The sequence below is a fragment of the Osmia lignaria genome, chromosome 15 (assembly GCF_051020975.1).
Source record: "Osmia lignaria lignaria isolate PbOS001 chromosome 15, iyOsmLign1, whole genome shotgun sequence".
Classification (NCBI taxonomy): Eukaryota; Metazoa; Arthropoda; class Insecta; order Hymenoptera; family Megachilidae; genus Osmia; species Osmia lignaria.
The window spans coordinates 7,843,623-7,868,565 of NC_135046.1; the positions used below are offsets into that span (position 1 = coordinate 7,843,623).

A 24,943-nucleotide genomic window follows, 5' to 3' on the forward strand; every position below is an offset into this window, starting at 1 on the left:
GCAATGGTTTGATTATTATGCAAGTTTATTTTTAACATTTTGACATTTTGACCGAATTACAGAGTCTACAAATTTTTCGCTCTGAAAATGGATGGCAGATAAAAATGGACTCGGTTCAATTTCGATTCGTACTGTCTTATTTTAACCAGCTCGCTGGATGATAATCGCATATTCGTAACTTTCACGGGAACACGAATGTTCGGTCGTCAGGACCGAGCGAGGCTTCGCGGTCGAGAAGAGGATCCTCGTAATTTTTCGCGATTGAAAGGCTCCGGTGTACGAAAAATGGGGGTGGAAAAGCGTCGCGTAATCCGGTTTCGTCATTTAGCAGCACCTAGCAGCTAGAATTTCCCGGGAACTCGACGTTCAGTTACGTTGTAGGATAAAGCGTGCCGCGAGACGAGGATTTTTTCCCTCGCTACGTGCAACAGAAAAATGGGAGCGATGAAATTTAGCTGCCTTCAAGAACGAACCTGTGAATCGAATGAGTGTAGGACAGCCAATGGTATGCTCCAATGCGAGCTTTTTCGTCGTTATTAATATTATAGAAAATTTTATTGAAAGACTATAATAATTGCAGGAACTTCTAAATAAAATTTTAGGTTCAAATCAGAATTTATAAAATCTCAATTTTGACTTCCAAGTCATACTATCTATCTACAGAGAATTTTCTGATTCTACTTTCAATATGAAAGTCCTCATCCTATTAACAAAATATCTTTACAGATTTCACGGGAGCGACTTAAAACGAGCATACATGAGAAAAAGCAAAAATAAAAGGTGCAAGCAATAGAAAAAGAGAACACGTTAATCGATGAAGCGGCACGATTTATTCCGCGGCGCAGCCAGGCGCGTTAGCCTGTTTCGATTTTTTCGCGCACACCCGGCGTAGTACAAGCAGCGAGGGAATTTTTAATAACAACGCTTGTCAGAAATCTTCTCGACAACGTCACCGGCATTCGGCGCCAGCCAATATCGCCCTGCGTTCGCTGAACGTTTTAGCAGCCGGCATCTGTCGACACGATGAACTCTCTTTTTACGAAGAAGAAACCCGGAGACACGTCGGAGAAACGAACGTATAACGACCGGTTGAAAGCGAAATGAAATGCTGCCTGTTAATCCGACTTTATTAAGAAATAAAGGCCGTGTCACTAATCAAATCTTTTTAATTCGTTTAATGTATTTGTTCCCTTTCTCATGTAAATCCTGAAAAGTTGAACGGGTTTGAAGGAGGGCGGGAGATGAAACGAGGTTTATTAGCCCAATGATATTTCAACGAAGATTAGCTGGATATTACGAGAAGCCGGGAAATGCTTTTCCACGGAGCCGCGAGTACGAGCGCGAATTTTAATTAACTATTTTCAGAATAAAAAGATATTAAAAGTGGAATTTACCCTGCCACCGGATGCACTGCAACCCCCGTTTCCTTATTTCACCGATCCCGATCCGCGTGTGTAATCTGTTTCATTATTATCGATGCTTCGTTTGTTTCTTCTGATTATTAATCTCGTCGTTTCAAGTATTATCTCCCATCATATTATTGGGGATATGAGATATTAAGGTAAACGATAAACAGCTTGGAATTAACAACAAATTGAACGTAGAGGAAGGTAAGATTGAATAATAGACACAATTACCTGCGGTAACTAAAAAGTTAAGTAAATTCAAAATTAACGATACTAATTTGTTCAAAAAGGATTGCATCGTATTATAAAAGAATTAGATGAATGTATTTAAATAAAACGAAGCAGAAAATAAATCTGCAATTCCATTAACCGTGTGCAAAAAGCACAAGAAAATCTCAGTGCAGCGATGTGTTTCCGGCACCGAATGAAAAATGCGAGTTAAACTGGACAATTAAATAAATTTTAAGCGTGAGTCGTTGCGATGCAATGTATCTTCTCCCGTTTAACCATTTTCACGAATATTTTATACTAAAGAACGATAGTGTGTTATAAAAGTATGAAAAGGTAACGTGTATTAAATAAAATACAGAAATCCTTTCGTTTAAGTAATACGATCAAAGAGTTAGAATGATAAGCAATGTAAATTTCGAAATTGAAAATTTTTAATAGGAACATTTGCTACTTTTACAAATTTAGTACACTGCAATTACAAGCTGATAGAATTACAGTAGTGAAAATTATTGGAATTTTCATTAATCATATTTTCAAATAATTATATCAGCAAAGAATTGTTAAAGAAAAAAACAAGCATCGTTTTGCTAAATTGCATTTTCAAATATGTTTTCATCCTCGTTATGTAACCAAAACCATTCTTGTTCAACGTGGCCATGGAAAATACCAATAAATGTATGGAATGGACAGATTAAATTGAAACAACGGTGGCAGGGAATTGTAACACGGATTTATTTGTACACATAGGTAATTGAACGTAACGTGCGACGTGAGAGGAAAAAGAAGGAAAAATTGAAATAGGTCACAAGCAAACGAATGACAAATTATCGAGGCTTCACTGCGACTGTGTTATAATTCAAACACTCTGTGAACACGATGGAATTTTTCAAACATAAACAAGTCAGAGGCGGATGGACAATAAAAGCAAAACGTCGGTCAGCCGACAGGGGAACGATCAACATAGACAACGACACTTCTTTTCCATGTAAACCAAACTAACAATTCATCTGTAATAATTCTTCCCTTTCCATATAAATATCTAGTGTCGTTGATTTTTCACACACGGATGAACGCGTACAATCAAATATAAAAGTTGTATAATTTAAATGTTTTATTTCAAAGATAATAATATGAAAAATTATTATTAAGAATTCTTGGGTTCCAGATGATTTTTATTTAATTTGATCTTGAATTAAAAAGACGATAAATCACTCGATGATCACAATAAAAAATCGGGACGCTCCGATTCTGTGAAAAATTATCGGGCAGGTCCTTGGATTAAAATCCCTGAAGTAGCGATTGATTCGTCGCTACCGGTTCCTGACAAATAAAGCAATCATTCTTAGGGAGCAATGAAAGACCTCGATCCTTGCCGGTGCATTCATAAAGTTGGCTTCCACTTACAGGATTTCGAAATCTCGAATTCCCAAGATTCTTCTTCCCCTGTTTCTTACTTTCTGATTCACCCTTTATTCCGGTCTTCGTGTCGACTTAATGAAACCCCTAATATTCTTCCATCCCACCATTCTCTCCTCGCCATCCCTCTACTCCGTTCTCGTCTAGATATTAGCTTCATCGGAGCGCCGACATTAAAGCGGCCACTACAAATTACTAATTAATGTTACGCTTGTTTCATTTTACAAGCGTATTCCACTCTTTTTCTCTTCGCCAGATTCTCGTTAAAACAAACGCCGTTGGTTTGGAAAAATACGGGAACGAGCGCGTGGCTGCATTTTACGAGAAAGTCGATACACGGAATTTAGTTAATCGAATAACCTTGCTACCTTGCAATTTATGCATCGTCAATTTGTTCAAATATCTTAGTACGAAGTTTTCCAAACTTTTCATTTTGAAGTTCAGTATTTTTTTTTTTCATCGTGTTAACATAAATCAAGTCAAACATTTTCAATTTTTTGTAATCTGCTTTGATACCAAAAATAAAAAATGTACAATCCTTTCGTTTTAGAATCTTAAAAAGACTCCACTGTAAGTGCATCTTAAAATCATCAACCCTTTTCTTAATTACGGTACAGATGTTGGGTCCGTAAAGAAAACGCGGATGTACATTTATCAAACAGCAGTAGCATAAAGAATGAAGGAAAGTACGTCGATAAATTTAAGCAACCGTGGGAGAAGGTCCTTTCTCTTTGTCTTCTGGCGCGGATTCAGGCGGAAACGTATTACGGGCACGCTGGAAACGCCTTTATACGTTCTTCTGGCACGCTTCATAAATATGCATCGTTCAGGGAGCAAGCGAAAAAAAAGGAACGACAGGGACACCGAATCGATTTCCCCGCTCGTGTGAATAACTTAAGCAACAGTTATTCCTCGCGGTCCATCCTGCGAGTCTCCGTAGGCAAACAATGGTGTTCCCGGTATCGATTTTCCTAACGTTAGAATCCCACAGATAACTTGTCAAGGGGTAAGCCAGTACTATTCCGGAAACGATCCCGAGCATTCGAGGAACTCAACGAGAGAAACTGGCAGGACACGGAACGGAGGCTACGAAACGGACAAGGAGGACGCGAACGGGGAACAAACGGGACGACGTGGGAGGAGGGAACAGTGACAAAACAATTAAGCAACTCATAACTGCCTTGCACAACCGCTCTCTGGACATCGTTCCCTCTGTCCGGAGTTGCGTCAAAGTGTCACGGACAACGAGGTCCAGCAGACCGAACTGAAATTGCTGCTTGCCGAGGCAGAGTGTACCGGGCATAATATCCCTTCACGAACTCGCGAGCCCCTTCGCGGAAGATGCAGACCGGCCGAATACTGAACTTGTCGAATAGTTACGACGAATTGCCACGAACTGGCCTCGAAATCATGGCAGACGTTGACGCTGAATTTACACCGCAGATCGACAGAACATCGGGCAGTAAATGGTCACGTTAGCTCCGAGTTGATTCGCTAAACTTTAGGGGGATGAATTTGGATTCTCAGGTACTTTTCGAATGTTGTCGTATTTTGTTGAAGACATTAATTTTGGAAGTCCTTTAATTAGATGATAATAATTTATAATTTATCCTTTCATTTTGATACTAAAGGACTTTATTCAAATTTCAGGATTCGCAATAACACACATTCTAACCGAATGAACTAATATTCGAAAAATTTCATTCGAGCGTTACAATTCAGAACGCATGTACAGAAGAATTCCCAAAAATTAAATTCACGCTGCCATACGCTCAAGCGAGCTGAAAAAGAATCAGCCGAGTGTCTACACCGAGCAACAGCGTAACAACACCGAAACAGAAGGAAGAAACAGGGACTCAATTTGCCTCCACTTTGTTCGCCGCTCGCGGGATGCACGAAGGAACTGCGTTGTACGAATGGAACGAAGGAATTTGACAAAGTTAAATCGAAGTGAAAGAGGATAGGCGCCGCGCAAAAGAGGGAAGAAGAGAACGAGCGAAGGGAAAAACGAAAGAGAGAAGCTTCGAGAAATTATCACAAGCGTTTCCTTCCGTCTTTTTCTCGCCCTTTCTTCGCCACCCTTGGTCCTTTTCACGCATGGACCGGTGGCTCGGCTGGCACGTCAATGCTTTCAGGCGATAAAGTGCTTTTCTTTACGAAACCACCATCCGTCGCACAAGCGCGGCCAATCAGGCGACAATGGCTCGTAAATTCGAGCCAATCAAGAGGGAAGCCGAGACGTGACCGCGGCAACGGTGCGATATTGCTTATGAATTATTTAAGCGGTCAGAATAACAATGTCCTTTCTCTCCTCCTTCGCTTCCTCCGCGTCCATCAGCTCCGTGATGTTTCTCTTTCTCCTAGCAAGTGTCTTCATTTTACACTCGGACGTTTCTTGAAACCTCGATCCATTTTACCCTACAAGTTCACGGTCGCGTTCACTCTCGTTCTCGTCCAGACAAAGAGCCGACGGGTTTAATTTATGAAAATCTCGTCGGATCTTCAGCAACGTCTTATCGGCTTACGTGTTTCCAATAACACCGGCAAGAAAATCGAGGGACAAGAAAACGTACTATGCAATTACCTGGAAGGCTTCGACTTCGATAATCGACAACACCCTTTCGAGTTCCCAGAGCCGTCCTACCGGACCACCGGCTGATTCCAAAGTCCCTAACTACTTACTCCGTGGGAATGTGTACACACTGTTCGATTCCTGCTTCGATCATCGCGCCTCGACCGTAATGGAACGTTGCTCAAGAGTGTACTACCGCGAAATTGATTCGCTTGTTACCCACTTGCCGCCCATTTGCCGTGTCATTTGTTTCTTGACTTTGTAAGTGACGCGGGAATTTCGGTGGATGCTAAAGTTTCTGAGATTGATCGACCTGTAGCGATAATTACCGTTTCCTTTACTTTGGAACAAAAGAATTTCTTTTCGTAATCTCGAACAAAAAAGAGCCTCGCAATTGACTTTCTTCGGATAGAAAGTTGATACAAGAAAAACATGTCAATTAAAAATCTACCTAAGAGGAACTGACTTGCATAAATATACAAGGGCACAATTTCTGAGAGAAATTTTTTTATAACTTCGTGATAACTTCATGATAATCAACGAGTAGACATAAATCAACAGGAATGAAGTCACACCTCGGAAATGCTACTATCTTTTTCTCCCGTCGATATCCATCTCATCCACGTTTCCATTTCGAAGGGATGAACGGGACACATTGTCGGCAGAAGCAAAGAACTCGAGAACTCCCTTATCACGGGACCACGGGACGATACTTGATTTATTATGAAACGAAGCCACGCTTCTGTTCTTCAGGCACCCTAGTAAGGGAGAGCCTTCCATCACGTGTCCGAGTACGATTCGAAAAACCTCTTCCTTTGAGTGACAGATTTCCCTCAACGAGTTTTTGAACGAGCCGGTAGACGAAAACACACCAGCTCTTCTTTTTTTTTGTAACCTGTCTCCCAGCCGTGGCACTCATGCGCAAAACGGGATAGATAAGACCCCACGTATTCCCGGGAGAGAGTGAGACCAGGGTGGGACAAAGAGACGAAAATAAAAGTACGTTCAATGATAGAGAGAGAGAGAGGAAGAAGAAGCTTCCTGTATGTACCGCAGCGGAGAGTGAAGTTTTACGCGTGTTTAATCTGGAAATGGATCGCTCGAGAATGTGGCGCTATGAGGCGAGTTGAAGGGACCGAGAGTTAGCGAAAAAAGGGATGCGAGCAGGAGGGTTGGAGGGTTGGAGGGTGGGAACAGTGTATGTGCCAGTCAACGACGCGCTATCTGTCTCCTCGTTATCCTTTTTTCCACTTGTATCGTGAAAACTGACCAGACCCGGTCTCTCTAAGCACTTTTTACGCTATGCTTCCGTTGAATACACACCGGTGAAAAGAACAAAGTGATTTAATTGTTCCTTTTCATTTCATTTCTGACACAATTGCGTTTGTTATTTTCACGATGCTACCCGTAAATCGTTCGTCGTTGAACGCGAGGGGACATGCAATCCCTATAAAACGATGTAACTTGTTTCGTTTGATACGAATGTGTCGATATATCGCCGTTTATTTGATTACATTCCGCTACGATTTTCAATAATCGTTTGAAGCGAACGTGGTGTTTTAACCGTGGAGTTGTTCAACGTGGAAACGTGGAATAATTGGGTTTTGTTAGGAACTAGATCTTGTAAAAAGTTGATTTACCTTTAAATTAGATTAAAATTAGAAATAAGCAACAGAAATGATAAATAGAAACACCCTACGGAGAGCTTTTAAGAACTCACGCGTGAAACTGAAACGTGACACCACAATCCCTCGCGTCTGCTTTGAATGGACCAGCACACACGTCTTGAATTTTTCTCACGCAATTAATTTACCCTCTTTGTTTTCCCAAAGCCTTGTCAAAGTTTGACAAGCTGTCATTCTCAAAGAGCGATTGCAATATAATCTTTGCCCTAAAGTAAACCAACCAACAAAATTTCATTCCCTTGTGTTAGAAGCAAAAAGTTCAACAAAACGCACGACAGTTGCAGCAAATTTACTACGAAATGCTGAATATTTCCTGAACTCGGTGGCATTTTTTTTGGTATTCCTCTTTTTTTCGCCGCAAGTAAAGTTATCTACTTTGGCAGCAATTTTCTCGAAGCGTGTGACATAAATCGCGGGTGAAAAAGCTAATTTAGTGGATAAAATTTGTGGCCGCTCTTGAAATAAAGCCGTGGGTCACGTCGATATATCGCGCTCGGCACACCGGGCCGCAGGCGGCTTATATATCATACTAATTATTTATATTTCATGCACCGCTAGAGCAGGTACCTGCTGCCTACAACGTGTACGCGGTATTTTACACTCATGATACGTCGCCACACACCATGTGCTGTGTGCAAACTCTATCCACGCATGGGCTGGTGACGTGCGTCATGAAAATATCGTTGAACTTCTGCTCATACGGATCACACGCGTTACTATTCCACTATCCGGTGGGCAGGTTAAATTTTAACGCGTCTGTCAGAAAGACTGGTCATTAATAACGGTTTACGGGCTCGCTTATCTAGCCGGTTAGATTATCGCTTATCTAACTTTACTTTCCATTTATGCCCCCAGTCTGACATAAAAATGAAAGACCGACCGATATTTCCACGTTTATTCGACGTTACGAGTCGTGACGACATTTTTCACGATCTAACGATTTGGTGGTCCATGTAACGTTTCAGCTATCGAATGATTTTTTTCAAATTTAATATTCAAAACTGTGTAATTCCTATGAATTATTACCAAAATTAGAAGTGTCAATAAAAGTCGTAATTTCTCCTAATTCATTTACCCTCAGCTGAAGTTTCACACCCTGTTTAAAATAAATTAAAAAAAGACACATTCTTTTCAACTATTATGTTTCAAAGTTTAGTTACTTCAAATTAGCCGAGCATCAAAAGTTAAATTTGAAACAAAAAAAAGAAAACCAATTTCATTCGCGATTTCTTTTGATGATTCCGAACTATCACAGTGGTAAAATGCATTCTCCGATAGATAGCTCGATGGAAAGCAAAAGTTTCGTCGTAAAATATTTAAGTCCCCGTCTCGATGTGATTTATAGGTAAGAGTAACTTTCCCGTCGGGTTTCCCATTTCGACTGTTCAACTGATAGTGACAGTTTACTCCTTGACGAGGAAAGGAATTGGACGGAAAAGTTGCTGTTGATGTTACGCGCTATTAAGGGGATCGTGTTTCCTCGATGCCGGAAATCAGAGGGAATGGCGTTAAGGTCTCCCAGGGAGGGTTTCCCGTTTTATTTTACGTCAGTTATCAGATACCTTCGAATATTTTCAGGAGTCTATTTTACGATCACGAAACGTCTACCTTTCGAGTGAATCGTAATTCGAACGAACCGAATTTATAGATCATTAATTCATCTATCTTTAATCCTCGAACGTTCAACCATTCGTGGAATATTTTTATTAAACCGTAATCAAATAGTTTTACCTTCGAACGAATATAAAATATTTCCAGAATTTAGCGTGAATTTTTTGAGCATTATCATAATTATAATTTACAACGACAACCACCGTAAAAGTCGACGTGGATTAAAATTCCAATTTCGCGGTGCTCGTTACGAGTGAAACACGAGGAAAAATTCACGCGGTCCGCGTAACACCCGATATTTGTAAATAAAAAGATAAATCACCCGGGAAATTCGGGCAACGGTGACGCGTGGGAAAAGATATCCTCGGAATATAAACTTATAAATGGTCATAAAACGCGACGCTGCTTGATTTAGTCGTACGTCCTTGGTATGCATCTTCAGCGCGGAAAAGAAAATGTTGCGGAGCGATATATATCCTGTCTGTTATATCTACGCGAGTTTCCACCATAAAAATGCCACGTACACTGTACAGATGAGAGGATGGCTACCAGTTTTGTTGGGTGCAGATCCAAACAGCGCGAGTTTCAAGTTGGATGTAAATGAGACTTCTCAAACAAACTGATGCTTAACAATTTGAGTAAATCACGTGGTTGCGGTGATTTCGCTGTTGTAACTGCGCGCATGCATGCCAATTTTTCTGTAATTTCATTCCGCAACAGCGAGATACCAGCCGTTGTAGTTTTCACTTGTTTTCGCAGTGATTACAATACGACGCTCATACAATGTTAGCTGTTAAGTTTTAATTTGATGTCTTAAAGGGATATCCTGGAAGGTACCCTTAATTTTTCCCAACAATGATACTTTAAAAATTCTTTTGAATATATTATATTCATGGTGCTAGTGTCGTTGATAACTTTCATTTATATCAAACTGAACAAATTCACCTACGCTCGATTAAATAACAATAATAGATTCATCTTGAAAACACATCTCTACCCGCGCAGCAGCGGCGCAAGTTTTTCAGAAATTTTCTTTAGTAGCAAGAAGACAAAACACATGGCTCACGGAGGAAGAGCGGAAGAAGAAGAGAAAAGAGAAAAATGAAAACCACCACCTGCAAAGGGGGTGAGAAACGAGGCGAGGGCTCGAGAGCGAAACGGTAACATAGATAGAGACAGGAAAAAGTTTGAATTCGAGAAGAAGAAAAAATGCAAGTGAGAAAGCCTTTTGGATAGAAGGTGCGCATGCACGATGACGTTGATAGGTTGTGGAGAAAGGGGGGTGGCAGGCGGAGGGGGAGGGTGGTAAGGCAGACGGTTTGTATTTCAAATTTAAAAGCATTCGACAATGGACGCTTCTCGTATTGTTGACTCACTCGACGAAGGAGAGAGGAAAGAAGAAAGAAACGCGTAGAAGTGTACGACTGAGCGCAGAGAGAAGTGAAGTGAAGAGAAGAGAAGAGAAGAGAAGAGAAGAGGAGAAGAGGAGGAATGGCTGGAGGAAGAGAGGAGAAATTCAAGGGAGAGAAGAAGAATCAGGGGTGGCTGGAGTTTTGTAAAGGACTGCAGACAATTTCCGCAGGGCTTAGTGGCTTCAGGCTCTCCAAATAAATTATTCCGCGGATGAGCGACGCTGTTTATTTTTCACCATTTTCCGAGCCACCAGCAATGGGTGCTCGAAGTGTACGTGAAGCGTTTAAGAAGCATCGGTAACAAGAAACCCTACGACGAACACGTAAAACGACGTTTCCCGTTTATCGAACGAAACACTCTCTATTCGAACTTCGACGGCTATAAAATTCTCAAACGTTTCTGGACAAAGTCCAGATTGTAAAATGGATTTTAAAATCAATTTCACGACGATATCGACTGGAATTCAACTTTTTCATGCTTCTTACAACAGTGTTCTATAAAATTGTATTTTAAAGTGAAGATTTTCTATGACTTTAAGAGTCTACTAAGCTTCACGAACTTTCTACCATTCCATTTAATTTTTCACCATCCTTAGAATTTTCTTTTCACACTTTCAACACATATTTTCTAATTCAAAAATTATATAGATATACGCAAAGAAAAGTATGCAAGTATTAGAACTTTTAATTGGCATATTTATTTTTAATAAAAATGTGTTTCCATCATTCAGGAATAAAAATATTTTAAAACTTTTCTGCAGCGATCTCTCGGTTGCAAAAGCAGCATCATAACTTTTACCATAGTAAAGAGAACAAATTGTAGCTTAAGACTTTGCCGAGGACACTGGACGAGTTAATTTCAGGCTCACCAACGCAACGATATACGAGAGCCGGGGAATTGCACGTACTTGACGAGTAAAATTCGACGAAAACCGATCGAGAGCCCTTTTGACCGTAGGCACGCATATATACATCACCTATCGATCCCATTTTTTTTTCTCTTTGTTCTTTTTCGATGCTCTCTTTTGCAGCGATCGTTACGTGAAAAGTGAGTCAAAGGTGTTAAACCCTCATTCTTCTTCACGGTAGTACCTACTCCATTTATTCGTAAAGCAAGAAAAGAGGAAGTGGCAGATCACGGATCTCCTTGTGAACTGTGTGTCGTCTCGAGAACCTCTGAAGTATTCGATTCAGAATATTCAGAAATGCGGGCCATGCTGACATTTTCAAAGAGCTTTGACAATTTCCCACCCCTTTCACGCCCTTAAATTTAACGAACCCTCTTTGTATTATTTCAAATCAATTTTCTCAGCAATATTCAAGATTAACCAGTTAATCTTTCAAATTCTTCAATTTCAAAATATAATATAAATTTCAAATGGGAACAACTTCGTGCTAGGTATAGGGGAACACGGAAACGATATTAACAGGGACATACTTGAAAGGGTAGCTGGAAGGGAAGTAATTTAAATTCACCTTCATTAGTCGACACGTGCAGAATAATTCGCTGTTGGTTTACTTATCGCCGGTTGTGTTAAAGAACACTTCATCGCGCGACACTTTTTACACGGTGTACGTGCAATGTAATATAGCCAATAATCGCGTTCTGCGTCGGGTATCGCGAGACACGAAAAGAACATGACACATGACATTGTACGCGACACGACGAGAGGACAAGTTCATTCGTGACACCTACACGTGTTGTCACACGACTTCGTATACGTACAACGACATGTGTATAAGCGTAACTACCCTTCCTCGAAACTCATTTCGGAGTTTACTAATCTAATTGCATACTGCAGAACAGGAAGAACGGGCAAAAGGGTAAATGACTCGATTGTAAATGATATTTCAACGGTGTACCAAATAATAGAAAACGATAGAATTAGCGAAATTAATTTACAACTATTTAAGATTTCTTTCATATCATAAATGAAAATATTCCAAATAAATTTTGCGAAATATGATTATGGTACTTGTAAAATGAAATAATGAAAATATAAGTCATTAGGGAAAAGAAACGTTTGTTAATGAGCTATTTTTTCATTCTGCCCTGTTTCTCGTACAAATAGTTCATAAATTCAGCTATTGTTGATACGCGTGGCAAAATTGAACAGATGGCAAATGAGGCTGCACCGTTGCGGCATACGTGATTCGTGGATTTTTTAATCAGAATCCAGGCCCGATTAAGCGCAATCTGACGGCCATTCTGATCGAGCGTAGGCGGGTGCTTACGCGGCAGCTTGCGAAATCATTGTGTTCCCGGACAAATAGAGAGAAACAGTGTAGCTATCGATTTGCGAAATCGCTGTTGCGTGCTTTATCGCTGATTTTCGACAATATTAAATGTTCTTGTCGCCTGTCAATGACATGTACACCCAACAGAAATATCCCCTTCGCTGTGTCTCTTCTTTTGCTACTATATGATAATTCACGAGGTAATTGTTCATATCAAATGTTCAGTCGCCATAATGGCTGCAAATGATATTCAATAATAAGTCAGGTCAAACGGAAGAAGAAACATACAATTTTACAAACTCAACATTAGATTCGTTGTTTAATTTAGAAAAATATTATTTTGAATATATAGATATTATAAAGATTGAAAATATTCTAACATATGTTTAATTGATTTATAGTTATATGAAATAAAGTAGTCTGTCCTAAAATCCTCATTCTGTATATTGTACATTAAATAATTTTAGAATTCCAGAAGAATGAACGAATATCCTTTCAGAAATAAATAGTTTCATTACTTCCAATTCAACGATACTCTCGATACTATATTTCAATTTCAAACTTCATTCTGAAATACGAATAGCTTGATCTCGATTACCTATGTATATCCTTCGGTATCGTCGTCGAATACGTGAACATTTTATCATGTTCATAATTCAAAGTAAATAAGAAGAAACGAAGGAGGGAAGTATCCTCGAGCGAAATATAAAACGACTGAAAGTCAGCGAAGTAGGTAATCGTGAATTGTGTTTGCCTCGAGTCCCTTTTTATTCAACAAAAGCCGCGACAAATTTCATTCAACGCGTATTTTTCCGATACGCTTCGAGACAGTAGCGAAGAAGCCGCGATGGAAGAGTTGTGACTTCCGGTCTGCGTCTCGATCCGCTTCTCCTCTCACGTTTTGTTTCGTTTATTTCTTGTCGCGCTGCAACACGACCCAAGGACCTCTCCAGAATTACACGAGAGCGTTCGTTAACACGGACGGGAACGAACGATCTGCTAATTAATGTGACGAACCTTGCCGCGCTTCTTCGCTTTCTGTCTCATCTTGAAAGTATATGATTGAAAAGAGGACAGAAAAAATGTAAACAGCGGGTAGTTGTACAGAGAAACGCATCTTTTGCAATTCACTATATGTAACCTAGAACATCGTTACTTTCGAAAGTAACATAATTTACCCTTAAATATCTTGAACATGAACTCGCCCTAACATAGTCACAAGAAGGAAAAAAATAGCTGTAAGGAGATAAACAGGAAGAAGAGAGAAGAGATAGGTTGGAGGGCTTAATAGGATGCGGCAGATTGCGCGCGCGCGCGTCGCTATCTCTTTCCTTGTGTGCTATCGAGGAGGTGTTAGACTGCGGGCGTAGCGTGCTCGCAATTTGCATTAGGCGAGCGAATTACGCGAAATTTATGTGAGTCTGGATATACCCATGGCAACGCCGCTGCTACGGTTAATACGTATTCAGAGTACTTACGGAAGCGGCCGCACAGTCGTCGTACTTATGGTTCCGTGGACAGCTAATGTCCGCAACTATTTCTCTCTGTCCGCCCGCTGCTATCCACTGTTATCCGCCGCTACCTTACGATATTATTCCCACCGTATTGTCTCCTCGAGAGCGAGGCGCGACAGCAACGAATTTGCCAAACCGTGCCACGTCCCGGCGCGGACGATTAATCACTGGCGAAAGCATCGTTCCGGTCAATGCGAGGACCAAACGAGGCGATTCGGCTGGATTCGTCAGCGTTCGTAATTGTCTAAGCACGCGTGAAACGACCGACCAAAAGTTTCGTCGTTGAAATCGTTGCCTTTCGTGACCACGTATGTTTACACCCGTCTCGTTACAACGAGAGACTACTTCGTACTGAAGAAGGTCGCTTACTTACACGGCAAACGAAACATTTGTTTACCCCCTCTTCTTTTCGTTTAAATTTCAACTACAACGGTGTCCTTTTATCTTTGAAATCATTTTTATATGTACAAATAAATGTAACATAATTACTTTATTTAGTCCTTATCGTTTCTTGATTTAATCGTTTAATTTTTATACTTCTTGTTATTAATTAAATACTCATGGTAATCCAAACCGTTTATGTTTTTGATTTTTTTTCCTTACTTTTTTTGTTTCGGTTACTGCTGACCACCAGGGCAGCGATCATGTTAAGATACGTTAATGATAATTAGGGGTTGATTAAACGGATGTACATGTACAACACGATCGCTAATTAAATGGCTAGTAGTATACCAAATAACGAATGTGATTCACGTATCTAAAATTTTCCTCTTTCGTCATCCATATTTTATTATCATACATCAGCCAAGATTTTCTTATCGTGCGTTCTGTTCCGGTATCCTCGAACGCAATTCCAATAACCAATCAATTTCTTGCGCTAGCAGGTCGAGACAAATATCGAGCGCAGGAATCCAGACACCGGCAATATTTATCTATCAGCATGATCAATTAACCGAGACCGCGGTGTATCAATTATCTCGATCAGGAACTACGCGACAGTTAATTGCTCTCGCGACACACATTTGATTGCGAGAATCGTGCGAACCGATTTTTCTCGTCCAGCTGTCTTCGTGCGGCAGACAATCGATACATCTTTCTTCGTTCGACTCTCGCCTGTCAGCTCTCTCGTGCCGCGTCTCATTACCTTTTTTCTGCTTGTCACTGTTTCAACGTGCCTCTCACGGCTCCGCGAATGGATATCGCCGACCTTAAGTGGTCGTTACGTACGGCGAACTAACGATCCCCTAATTAGTGCGTAACAGGACGCCGCCACCAAGACGTGCCCGCTTTCCAACAACCTACCCGCGTTCGATAAGTATCTCACAGCAACGTGCAAAAGCAGTTCGGACAACGGCGAAGTGATTACACGTTGCTAGGAAACGAAAAAACGATGGTGCGAGCGAAAATGCTCGAGACCTACCGACGGAAACGCGAATTTTCATCGTTCGCGAGTTTCTGATTACGAGCACTATTTGATAGTTTCGATAAAGATACGGGAAAATTATTTTTCAGTAGAACAAATCATAAATTTTTTTAGTTATAATTTGGAGTACTTACTTTCTTGCCGTCTAACTCGTGATTACCCTGTGCCAGCACTTTGTCCACACTCGCGGGATCTGCGAACGTGATGAATCCAAAGCCCCTGTAACATAAATAATTTTATGTTAGTTTTATAAAATGTAAAAATATACTTGAAACAATATAATATTTCAAAATTAACAAACAATTCCACGTATTACCAACCCTTCTCTATTTTCATAGAATGATAACAAGGATTACATGGCACCCATCCCACCGAAAGTTCACCCTCAACAGGATTAACAGCAGCCTGCCACGTAGTCGGCCGCTAGAATGCCGGACAAAAGTCACGACATCGCATTCACGGAATTATTTCGTTCCATGCAGTAGCTCTTTTTCCGAACCGGCAACCATGGCAAACACGAGGCGAACATATAACACCGGACAGAGTTTAAGGCAAGCGGAGGGCGAAGTCGGCCCTCGAGTGAAACAAATATCGGCCGGCGTCCGGTGCCATAAATTTCACGCGGGACACCGTGTACATACAGATATATTAAAAGATAGTTTGCCGAGGAAAGCGTAGCAACAGCGAGGATGGAACGGGTGGGCTGAAGAGGGTGGTCTGGCCAATCTAGGGTGGCCCGAGGAGGGTCGGAGGAACGGTGCCGGGTGCAGCCGTGTTACGATAGCGTGGCGAGGACCGGACGCAAAGCGGTTTGCATTTTTCATGCAGGCTCTCGGTGTGCAGTTATTGAAAATATTTACATGTTATTTACGAGGCATACATGCTTCAGGAAACCAAACGCGCCAATTCCTCCGACGGGTCTCTCTTCATTTCACCTCCGTTACGTGAGTTTCCCTCGCTTTTTCTCGAGAACGCTCTAGATTGCACAATTTTTCGAAACGCTTTTCTTTCCCTCGAACACGCGTGTGAATTGAATTTTTTATGGACTCGATGCTGTTTGTTCATCCCCCGTCTACGACTCGATCGTTTCCCCAACATCGAACCGCACGACTTCCATTCGTGTATCAGGTTCGAGCACGCGACACGTGAATCTACGAGGACGAGCTACGACCGGAATACGAGCGGAGGAAGCGTTAGCTCGCTGGAATCGGTGTCGCGTGAACTTTGCCCATTTTTGTCCCTCGTTCGGGGGAATTTACGAGCCACGGGACACGGTATCATGGATTGCCGAAATTGGCAGATTCTCCGGCTTGTTTGCGGAATCGAATGTCACGCTCAAGCTGCTCGACCGCGCAATCTGATTTACGCGGATCGTTCGGGAAAGGCGACTCACGTTTTGAACTGAATTTCTTGGCTTTCATTGTACAATTGTTTAAATGTAAATTTAGACGAAATGAAGCTGTACGTTATATAAAAATTTTGATGTAAGAGTATGTTTTTTAATCCTTATTAACAATAATATTTTCTTGTCATCTATATTAGTTATGATATGAAATATTTACTTTTGATAATAATGATTTACGCTACGAATTCATAATAAATTTAACGCATAATTGAGATGTCTTCTCACTTATTGTACGAGTATCGTTTATCATTTTGAGAAATCTTTGTTTCAAATTGAAATGCACTGACGAATCTGTTGATGTACCAAAGAGATTGCTTAAGCAAGCATTGTTCCATCAAAATTTCCGTATGTGTGCATCGTAGTCGAACCGGCTTTCATATTCAAGCGTTTACTTAGATTCATACTGTGCACACATATATCTCAACTGTTCAGCTGGTTACGTGACAGTTTCATAGCTTCCATAGATCCCTCCTTATAATAACAATACGCCCCCATATACATGTCTCTACTCAAGCAATAAATCTATTAGCCGTGATAAAGTGAGAGTAACTGGGAACAGTTGAATTTACACCAGCTAACTAAATCAGCTTACAATTACAAATTTTCACCACGTATGTTATGCCGGGCACAAATCTGTGTAAATGCAACCTCGCAACTACGTAAATACCGATTAAAACAGAATGTAATATCGTAACTGTTGAAAGGGTTGTAAATAGTTATACAGTAGAGCTGTACATTTCGCACATCATTATTTACAGTCGTGAAATAGCAATTTCAAGTTTCGATTGTTTGGAAAAGGTATTCTTAATTGAATACCGATTGCATTACTCATCCATTGCTGGAAGTTTAATTTTTTTTTTTCAAATTTATTTTAACACTTCGACTGCTGCGTTAAAAATAACAGAGAAGATTTGCGAAAAATAGAAACGTGAAATAAAAATTGTGAAACGGAGTATTAATGTTTGAAACGGAATAAATCCATCCACGTTTCCGATTTTGCTGACGATCTATCCGCGTATGGTTACGTTGCTCTAGTTCGCGTACGTGGATGCAGAATTTTGAAAATTCTCGCTCGACCGCGACCAGCGTCGAAACAACAATCGCGGCAAACGAACGCCGGCTGAGTTGGCAGTGGTCCAATCAACATTAAAACACCAAACAGAGCGATACCGAATACCGTGAGAAACATCGACGGTCCTCCATGTCCATGCATTTACAAACGTTTCTACTAGCTATTCTTGCACGTTTTATCACGCGGTGTTTATGACGTTATATACGAAATGGAATCACAAGCGTAGTGCTCGCGATAAATTTATCGATCATGTAATTTCACACAGGTTGCATCTGTTTCTCGTTGAATTCTAAAGTGACAATATGCAGCGCAATACCTTTCGATGCTTTACAACAGCCCTGAAGTGGACGCGTAAAGGATTCAATGCCTTTCGAATTTTACCGAGATTTTACTTCCTCTGTGATTCGTTGCCAATGGTGAAATTTATCTCACAATATTTTAGAACGAATTATTCAAATTTGTAAATCTGTAAATATTTTATAAAATTTCTTATAAAGCCTTGGTCCATTTGGTTGTAAAATTTACACTAATAATTCACATCGATCAAAGTTAATTAATTGAAATGAATGGTTGCATGATAAAAATTTTTCGAATGCACATTATTGCTGCTGAAAAACCAACGATCCATTTATCATGGCATTTGCTCAACAATAATCCCGTCGGAACCGTCATCGAAAAATATGTACATAGACTTCGAAATTGATCGTTTAGTTATCTCTCCTCGCCAAGTCACCTATGATAGTTACCTTTTCCGAGGCAAGAAAAAGTCGAGATTTCCCTGAATGACGAGGATAAAGGAGAGGCGTAGATTCATGGTTTCGAGTATCGTGGCCCGCCACTTGTCACTCGACCATTGTACGTGAATAATCTATAAAAAGGCTGAGTAGAAGGATGACGGCTGACGTGTCCCTTGTCTACTTGAGCACGGCTTCTACTTTAGCCAGCAGCCTCTTCGCCTTAGCCGCCCTTCTCTGCGCTCGCCTTCCTCTCTCTTTGCCGAGGCGAACCAACTACGGAAGAGTGTCACGCCGGGCTGACGTGGTGCATTTGTTTGTCACACCCTCTCTACCCTGTGGAAAAGAGCTCTCGCCTTGTAAGGCCAGCCGAGATGGATGGGGCGGAAGCGAATCCGCGGTGAAATCAGGTGAAGCCGCGTTTATTTGAACGGTAACGTTACGTCGGCCGACGCGATGATTGAACGATTCGACGAACAGAATGAAACTCGCGCTATCGTCGATGATGGAATTACCCTGGTAACGTACTTGGTGGTTTCAGAATCACGAGAAGCGGCGAAGAGTTACTTCGGGACTTAATAGAGATAATCTGTAAAGGATTTATGGATTATCCATCGGATGATCCTATTATTATAGGATTCATAAGGATGATCTACGGGAAACTAGATTTCCATCGTCATTGAATGTTGCGTTCGATTGCAAGAAACAGAGTCATTGACAATAGAAATATTTATCATTGGTAATACGTAATTGACAGATGACGAAGTGTTTGAAAATCGATGAAGTGTTTTAATTCGATCGTTTTTCAGCTGGCAGCCGACTGAGTTTTCCGATCTTCGACGTAGGAATTATGAACGATAAGTACAGCGTACTATGATGGAAGGATAACGTCATAATAAATCTGGAGAGTAATCTTTACGCCGAGATAATGAGATTTTTTATCACCTTTAGGCGAATGGAGTCTTTGTCAGAGATAACGAGCTCTGAAGCGACAGGAGAAATTATAGGCTAAGGAAAGGAATTTTACTTTAAGTTCACTAAATGTGAATAGAAAGAACCTTCGTCTTCTGCGAGGCCACGGTTCCGTGAACACCTTTTAATCTTTAAGTACTCATTGCTGAGTTTGATGCAGGGATTATTAATACAAAAAGCTGCGTTCATTTTCTTCCAGCTTCCCTTTCCGTTTACTCTGTTACTTTTACTCTTCTTATAATCCTTGTACAGATAAATCAGAATCTCTTCATTGCGATGGTACGTTGCTGTTTCTAAGATCGAACAAACGATATCAAACAAATTTCATCGTTCATTCAAAATAATCAAACAACAGAAATTAATAATGAATTCATTACCGGTGTCATACGATGTTTCATTAAATACCACTTCTCGACGAAGCCCAGTCAGTTAATTAAAAAATCAATTAACCACGATCGTAATTTACTCGCTCCACATGATGTTATGGTAAACAGGATGAAATAATTGAATGAAGAAGAGGAAATAATGAAAAGCAACCGTATGACAGAAATCGTGCGCTATCGTACCATGGCGAAAGGCAATGGTAGAGTCTCACACGGCGCGGCGTTGGAATTTACCGCAACGAAGGGGTATAGGGTATATCATGCAGGTTGCGAGCGAATACGAGTGGATCGCTGGCTGTGGAGCAAGGGAAAGGGTACCAGTGTATTAGGTGTATTTATGTAGGCGGTCTCATTGCGCGCGAAGTTACTGTAAGTACCAGCAGTTACTTAACTCGACAGTTTCTGCTATTGCAGTAACCGTGGCGGTAGCAACAACGACGGGTGGCATATACCTACTCGAGGAGCGCTGCCTTCCTTGTCTTGGAACTGAAGCTAGTTATGGATCTGGCTAAGGGTAGGAGTAACTCCGCGTAGCTTCTACAGGCACGATTCAAGAAACCATCTCCTTTTCCACTTTCCAACCCCTCCGAGCTAACCCTTGTTACGCCTTGGCCGGTTGCTTCGTTGCTCAACTATATGGTAACTGCTCTTTAACCAACCGCCTTAATCCGCTTTTCTCTCTCCGAGGCGAAGACAATCACCCTCCTGAAGGAACGAGTCCTTCGATCTTCCGTCTTTCGACTGAACCTCTCCGTTTCACTTCGTTCTTTCTACCATAGCGTTTCTTCTTCGATTTCCCGTTGGATTTCCTCGCCCCCGTAAACTCCTTATTTCGACGTCTACTGGATATTTAATCGCTGACAAGCGACCGTGAATTGATGTATGCTTTCTTACGAATTATTGCTTTAGGGTGAAGAATGGTGCTTTGTAGAATGACTCGAACGATAGTTATACGATTTAATAAAAAATTTTTGTTCAAACAATTTTGTACTATTTCTTATAAGTGTTTTGAAAAAGTCAAAATTTTCACCTTTTCTGAATAATAAAAAACAGATTTCTCAATTGGAATAAAAATAAAAGGGTTAACCAATAAAACATCTGAGAAGTGGATAGCTAACACGAAGGCCGTTATCAACAATAGTAATTCGGCATACTAGGCAGGCTCGCATGCAGATAACCGGGAAACGTAAAAACGTAAGCTGGCTAGGGGCAATACAGTCGCTATTATCAGGCCGGCATTTTGAATCGAATTACAAGAAACCGCGAGAGCGCGTAATAACGGACCGACTCAGCGTCGAGCAGCACGAGCTTTTATACACCCTTTCTACGTTCTCCCCCCCCGACTTCACCCCATTCCCCGTTCTCGTTCTCCTCGCCCTATCTCTGTCTAGCTCGCCTTAATGACCGGCTGAATATTTATAAAGTCGACATCGTCTAGGTGGTCGGTAGCAAGGCCGTGAAAGCTACCGCGTCCCATGGAGTTTCATTGTAATTGCCCTGTTCTTCTTGACTTTTCCTTGAAACGGGATCCCGTTGAATTGCATTATGCAAATCGCAATCTCTCTAAGTCACCTCGTCCGTCCGCTGCAGGCGGCCCGTGCGACGAGTGGCAGGAACGGGGCAGGGAGAAGAAAGAAAGGAATGGCCAGATCGAGGAGGAAAAACGAGAGGAAAATCTGGATGATCCGTTCCACTGGTTTCGCGATACCGTGCTACGTCTACGTGGCTGCTTCGACGGTCTAACGACAAAATTATGGTCCGCATGCATAATCGAGTTGCGTTCGCGAGATTCCAATTTTCCCTCTCGCCACTTCGTAATTAAGCTCGCCGGTTGGAAAGAAACCAAGGAAAGTTGATTTTCCTTTTTCTTTTTTTTGCGCGCGCGGGGAGGGGGGAAATCGTTTAAAACTACGACGAATTGTTAGAGGTTTGCTCGAAACGCGCGAAACGAGCCGGTGCTTAACATTACCGGGAAACTGTTTAAAGTGTTCTTAGAGATTGTATCGTAAATAGTTTCGCAAGAAGCGGTTTAAGACGCTCGGCTCAACGAGCTGAATTTTAGCCAGCTTGGTTTCATTAGACTTAGAGTGCTTTTTCGTATAGCGTGTTTGTACATTCAATTTGCAACTAGTATGAACGGCTTTATGCGGAATTAGTGAAAGCTCTTGTACCTGGAAAATTGTTAACGAGAATGGGAAGTAAAGAAACGTTTATGGAAATTGATCCAGTAAATACAGTGTAATCCTATGTTATATAGAACCAATTTTCTGTAAGATAATTACACCTTGCTATGAAACATTTAAGCTTTGATTGTTCCCTTCACAAACTTACGACAAAATGACTAAGCTGTTGATTCAAAGGGTTAATTATACAAATAGAAAGGTTGGTTTTTTAAATAATGTAATAGTTTCAAATATGAAAAATGACACGTGGGTTATATTAGCTATGTGGTTTACTTGATAAATTGTGGAAAAATTTTCAGTCTTTTCTTTCTTCTTTAGTGGAGAAGGATGAGACGGAAGGGCAGAAAACGAAGTTAGCAGGATGGAAAGAAACGAAAGCGAAAATTTGTAGCATTCGCTCGGAATGATGAGCGTACGTAATTTTCTAATTTTATTACATTTTTAACTCGTGACAACTTTTTCTTGCCGCTGGCAGTGCCAGGATGAGGGGTGCACGCAGAATAGCAGAGGGAAGGATATGAATATTCATCGGGCATTTAGGCCGCGACGTAACTCAATTAGCGGCGGAATAATTGTCCGCTGTCCGACACAGAGTACAGAACGAGCTGCTACGAGGAGAAATCCGGTCCACTCTCTATCTGATTTGCCAGCAAACTTCTTGAGCCGGCGAATCTCAAATATGATTTAGGAAAAACTCGTCTGGTAAAGTTGCGAAGCACGCACCTCCTATTATCAAATATCTCGTTCACCAAAGAGAGATAATTTCCAGGAATAAACGGAGCATGAATGATGCTCTAATTTTTACTTTTTCTAATATTGAAAAATTATTTTATTTTGACTTTAATTAATATGCATTAACAGTCGGAGGCAAAACTGATTTAATGAAATCATTTAAAAGATTATTATTTATCTACATATGTATGTGTATATAATAAAACAGAGTAACAAAAAAGCTCAACCTTTAATCAGAATTATTATCCTAATAAATCACCATATTTTACACTACAAAAAACATTATTTTACTAAAAATACATACATAAGGTTCATCGAATCGAGAGATTCAATTACTCTACTTTTCCTAATTACTGTTCTAGTTTGTAGATAATAACAATGAAACGCCATTCGAACGACCCAGAATTTTATCGAACAAATCTCGGAAAATATGATATCACGCGTCACTCTTCTCTTTCAACACTCGACTCCCGATAAATAATTAATGCCGGGGGGCAGGGCATTACAGCAATACATCGTGATAAGGGTGGAAAATTAATTTCATTCCCGGATTGTCACGCACACACAACCAGAGTCCAGTCGATCCCTTTTAAGTCCTGTCCGTCCCGCTATGCTGGAATTCGTTAATATTCATAGCTGCGGGGGATACTCGAGTCGGATAACGCTTATCTCGCCACTGAAATAACTCGATAGCCGCGTGATCCTGACTCGGCTCTTTCTCCCATCCTCGCTTCGATATTTTCTTTCTTTGACGCGCGCACTCGACGCGATGTTTTTATCTGTCCCTTTGCAAAGACACGACTGACTGAAATTTTTTAGGTCACCTCTGAATTTCCATTTGTCGAAACGTTTTCTCTCTGTGCTTTGTTAGCAACAAAATTTGACGAACGCTCGTCGAATTCGAACATGTTCGATTCCGGTATACACACTTTGTCCAAATTTCAATATGACCGCCTTTTCTACATTTTTTATTGACTTTCCATTTTGTGACGAACACGAAGACAGATGTATTGACAACGTTTGATAAAAATTTCAATCCAGTGATAGCATTCTATCAATAATAACTCCGTCAAAAAGAACAGTACGTTTCCATGTTGAATAAAATATAAATTGTAAAATTCTCAATTATTTTTTTCAATTTTTCTATGATAGAAATCGAGCTCCTTTGTAACCGAATACACATAAAAATCACAAACACAGTTGTCAACCTAATACAACCACAGGAATTCATCATAGAGTTACAAGTGGAATAATGGGTTAACCCTCCATCTGTCTGCAAAACCAACAGCAAAATATTCCACATCAGCTCAGAAATCGTGTAGTCGGAGGATTGCAAGATTTCAGGAATCCGGGCGAATACCGAGGATATCGTGAGACACGTAAAGAGCTAGGGGCAGAGAAAAAACTGCTGGATGACCACCTGTTGATGCGCTCCTGAATATTCGCTGTGCGTCTTGCCGAGTGATTATTGTAAATTTTTGGTACGTCCCCGGTTAAACGGTTTACAGTTCCCGTCCCGTGTTGAAAACGCGGCTAAAAAGTGATACACGCGTAGATTTACACTGTCGTTATGAGAAAATGATGATTGTCAGAGGACGGTGTCGGTTCTAACTTCCATACCGAGGAGGATCGCAATTTGATTCTCGAACACGGATGCTCGAGTGGAAGCGAAGGATTGAGAACGTTCCCAGGAGTATGGTCGAGTGGACGGATCGTTCTATCTATCTTGCCTTGCCTTTCTTTCCCCCTCTGACTCTTCTGGCTGCGACGCCCTCTTCAAGTCTCGAGCAGACACGAAGTAGCCACTCGCACGATTCCGCCCCGCTTCGAATTCAGTCACCCTCCTGATGCCAACACTTTGATCTCTGACTTCTCTCGTGAGAAACGTGCCTCGCTGTGACGAATCTCTCTCGGCTACTCTTTTCGGTCTCGTTTTTTCCCCGCTCCCCGATAC

General features: G+C 41.0%; 1 protein-coding gene across 5 annotated transcripts in view; it reads right to left on the reverse strand.

The window, feature by feature from the left end:
- The window catches only part of Rbp6 (RNA-binding protein 6), a 620,601-nt gene that overhangs the window by 238,083 nt on the left and 357,575 nt on the right, over positions 1–24,943 (reverse strand). For all 5 annotated transcript variants that reach the window (XM_034315147.2, XM_076692564.1, XM_034315148.2 and 2 more), the window contains one exon: positions 15,643–15,727. In XM_034315147.2, the coding sequence (XP_034171038.1) occupies positions 15,643–15,727 (85 nt within the window). The remainder of the gene's footprint in view (positions 1–15,642; positions 15,728–24,943) is intronic.